We start from the raw sequence: 3,946 nt of genomic DNA on the forward strand, positions 1-3,946 counted from the left end.
AGGGACAAAAAAGATATAAAATTAAAAGGTTCGATTTTAATAGGAGCAAATTCTTTTTCGACCACTACACAAATTGGTAAATTCAATCTCTGAAATCTTTTTTTATAAAAAAGTGAACAATAAAAATTCGTGAATACAATTTCCGCACAACACCATTACAAAAAAAGAAATCGAATGTACAACTGCCAACACCAGTGAATCTATGGATCACCTCCCTGTTGTACACACACTCCTAGGCAATATTAACATTTAATTTTTTTGTCCGTAATATTAAGAGAATATAACTCTTTTAAAATTAAGTTAATTTTATTTTGATAATATAAATTAAAACAAAAAATATAAAATTAAATTATTTTTATAAAAAATCATAAGAGAAAAATATTCATTAACTAAAAAGATCAGAATTTTTATAAATAAAAAAATTAAATAATAATTTTTTTTAGGACAAAACACACAACTAAACCAACTAGGAGGATAAATTATAGGATTCGACCAAATGCAAAAACGTAATATGGATCACCTAAAAGCATGTTTGTATGTAATTTGAATCAAACAGTTTCGAACTCTTAAATTGGTAGTAATTCGAATCATATCAATTCGAATTAGTATGGAAGTGTAATTCGAATTTAATCAATTCGAATTATGCATGGACGATGTTCTACGTAGTTCGAATCGAGCTGATTCGAATTGTGCATAGGGTAGTCCGAATTACACTAATTCGAATTATAAGGGGAACTATTCGTTATGTAGTTCGAATCTAACTTATTCGAATTATATGTATGTAATTCGAAATTGGCTGTTTCGAATTATGAAGTCCCAGACATGTATAAGTATGGTGTGAACGTGAATTCTTCTTATTAGAGTGGAACACAATGGCTAGCGAGGAGAGTTTTTTAGTGTTGGTGCATTGGTCCATTAAGAAAAAAACACACTCTGGTGTGAAGTTCACTGATAAGGATCCCCTCAGTATTTTTATGAGACCCACGACGAGCTTCGATGACTTCTTGAATTCTATAATATAGAAACTTGGGCTGCAAGGTGTGAAATGGGTGGAGAAGTTATTATATCGCATTCCCATCTCAGTGCTGCGAGATGACGTGAAGTACGACTCTTTCGTCATAGAGAGTGACGAGGATTTGAAATTTCTGTTCCATTGTCGTCGGCAGTTTCCCGAGGTCAGAACACCTGAGCTGTTGGCAAAGCTGGTTGATATGGTCTCTAACTCAGGAGGTTCGAACCGGAATACCTAGACGCCAGGTACGGTAGCTGGTTCTAGTTCGAGACCTGTTGGTGCATCTTCATCCGTGCCTGTGATTGCACCTCGGGACGAGCCTGTCGCCTCCCCATCGTTCGCCGTTGATCTCAACTGCAGTGGTGACGAAGAGGTTGGTATCATTGATAGGGTGCCGATTCCTTTACAGTGTGGAGCACCGGCTGGTATGGATGATGCATTGCCGAATGATGATGACGATGATGATGTGGAGCCGGACATCATTACTGATGATAGTGGTGATGACATTGCAGCGAGTAATACAGCTGGCAGTGGTTCTAGCTCTGGGACTCAGCAGTACCCTTTGCACTTTTCATCTTTGGATTTGGATGCCATGAGACAGGAGGGAGTTCCTGGGGAACCTAATAGATTTGGTGCCAGGGTTACCCAGGGTACCGGAGGTCTTACAGAGTTTCAAGTTGGTCAGCAGTTTCAGGATAAAAAGGAGGCTGTGTTAAGCGTGAAGACGTATAGCATCCGACGCGGGGTACAGTACAAAGTGGTGGAGTTCGATTATCGCAAGTATCTTGGGAAGTGTACTGAATTCGGGAACGGGTGCACATAGTTGATTAGAATCAGTCTCCGCCAGCACAAGGGTATTTAGGAGGTAAAACAGTACAACGGACCTCATACGTGTCTGGCGACATTGATTTCGAGCGATCACAGGAGTCTTGATTATCATGAGATCTCGGCCTTCATCATGCCGATGGTGAGAGCTAATTCATCCGTCTGCATCAATAAAATCAATAATAGCATATGACGAAACTAATTCCTTATAATGGTAACAATAAAATCATTTTGAATATACTAGTACCTCGAGGCCAAAGGCCAGCTGAACGTATCATATCCAGCGGGTCTGAATCCAGGAAACCGTCAGAAGATCGATGACTGAAGTAGGTGTAACGGTCCGGCTAACTTCACCACGTGTCTGTTCGCCACGCGGCACATGCACCGGTATAACCAAGAGAGAGCAGGTGATCCCCAGCTGTACCCACTCATGTCCTCAAGCCTAGCTACATATAGGAGTCACCTAATGTGAATGCAATTGCCAGACTTATTGACAAATAGATGAGTCCCTAACAGCATCATGATATAGGCCCAGACATACCTCCTAACAGTGGGCTCATCAGCTCCCTCAGGAAGCTCTCCAAATGTCTCCTGGAACCAGCTGCAGTTCACTGCAAACTTCTGGATTTGGTTCGCAGGAGGTAATGCACCCAGCAGCTCCTCGAACCACACCCAAGCTGGCCGATCACCCTCGATATACGTCTGAAAATCTGTCAGGCAACCACTAATATAATGTCCATCGATCGGCAGTCCTAACTGGTACGCTACGTCCTGCAGTGTAATGGTGCACTCCCCGAACGGCATATGAAACATGTGCGTCTCCGGATGCCAGTGCTCCACGAATGCACTAAACAGGGGCTCATCCAGCCTAAACCATCTCTCGTTCAGCCGGGCAAGATGGTATAACCCGACCATCTGCAAGTACGGAACGTATCTCTCATCTAAACGCATACCCTGCTGCCGTCGCATGCTCGCAATACATCGGTGGGGCCGCATAAAAAATGTAACAGAATTTCTCTCAGCTCGAAACATATTCATACAACATCATTCAATAATGTACACTACCAAATAATACAACGCCTTAACAGGGAAAATAACATCGTATATCCATCAAACTGTGCCTCTATTGATCAAATATCTTTAAATCATGTATCTTAAAAAAAATGAACAATATTATGATATAAAAATTTGGATTACTATTCATGTTAAAAAAAAAATCTTACTTCTAAAAAGTTACATCCGATTTTGCCCTTACTTCTCACAATATCCTATTTATTTGTGATCACTAATAAATCACTAGCAAAAACCGCTTATATAACAATCCTATCTAACTTAACAACGCTAAATAATGACTACCATTCTAACGTATAAAAGGCAAGAATATGAAAAAAAAAATCACATTAAATCCTAAATAAAAGAAAAAAGTTCGCACTAACCTCCTCATTGATGACACCAACTATATAGGCGACTCTATCCAAGCGATAAAGTCGGTCCGGGTTATTCCCAATCGGCTGAATATTCTGTTAAACCCTTTCTTGGAGTCGTTTGGAAAGACTTTTCTCTAGGATTTGGTGGGGTAGGGGTTTGGAATAGTGGTTCGAATGAGGTTATCTCGAATTCTATTTATAGGCAAAACCATTGTAATTCGAATTGGAGTATTTCGAAATACCATGGGTAGCTTGTTCGATGGTAATTCGAATCAGTATGTTTCGAATTACTATGGGTGTTGAAACCGGTTGCTAGTTCGAATCACTCCAATTCGAACTAGTGTGGGTTGGTGTGTGTAATTCGAATCAGGGTGATTCGAATTACTATGATGGTTTGGTCCAGGCCTAATTTGAATTGTTCCAATTCGAATTACTATGTGTACATGTAATTCGACTTGGTCTAATTCGAACTACGTACAAACGTCCTCCTGGTAGATCCTTGTAACGTTTTTCTCTTTGGTAGAATTGTGTAAAATCTGTTTCAACTTAGTTTATATGCATGTTTTGCCCAATTTTTTAGTTATTTTTTATGTAAAATTTTATCTTTTACTAATAATAATTATTTTAATATTTATTATAAAAAATTTAAAAAATTTTAATATATTTAATTAGGTGTTAAGTG

At 39.1% G+C, this 3,946-nt stretch overlaps 2 protein-coding genes across 2 annotated transcripts; one reads left to right on the forward strand and one right to left on the reverse strand.

The window, feature by feature from the left end:
- LOC107616211 lies at positions 873–1,835 on the forward strand. Its single transcript, XM_016318200.1, has 3 exons — positions 873–966; positions 1,084–1,205; positions 1,251–1,835. Exons 1-3 carry the CDS (start codon positions 873–875, stop codon positions 1,833–1,835), a joined length of 801 nt encoding a protein of 266 aa, XP_016173686.1.
- LOC107616210 (protein MAIN-LIKE 1-like) lies at positions 1,949–2,806 on the reverse strand. Its single transcript, XM_016318199.1, has 4 exons — positions 2,379–2,806; positions 2,192–2,279; positions 2,085–2,102; positions 1,949–1,999 (listed from the first exon to the last, which is right to left on the reverse strand). Exons 1-4 carry the CDS (start codon positions 2,804–2,806, stop codon positions 1,949–1,951), a joined length of 585 nt encoding a protein of 194 aa, XP_016173685.1.

This window comes from Arachis ipaensis, chromosome B09 (assembly GCF_000816755.2).
Source record: "Arachis ipaensis cultivar K30076 chromosome B09, Araip1.1, whole genome shotgun sequence".
Lineage (NCBI taxonomy): Eukaryota > Viridiplantae > Streptophyta > Magnoliopsida > Fabales > Fabaceae > Arachis > Arachis ipaensis.

Coding starts and splice junctions, on each gene's coding strand:
- LOC107616210 (XM_016318199.1), bottom strand. CDS start 2,806: ATGCGACGGCAGCAGGGTATGCGTTTAGATGAGAGATACGTTCCGTAC. Junction 2,280..2,378: donor GATGAGCCCACTGTTAGGAG/GTATGTCTGGGC, acceptor ATATGTAGCTAG/GCTTGAGGACATGAGTGGGT.
- LOC107616211 (XM_016318200.1), top strand. CDS start 873: ATGGCTAGCGAGGAGAGTTTTTTAGTGTTGGTGCATTGGTCCATTAAG. Junction 967..1,083: donor CACTGATAAGGATCCCCTCA/GTATTTTTATGA, acceptor TTCCCATCTCAG/TGCTGCGAGATGACGTGAAG. Junction 1,206..1,250: donor CTGAGCTGTTGGCAAAGCTG/GTTGATATGGTC, acceptor CGGAATACCTAG/ACGCCAGGTACGGTAGCTGG.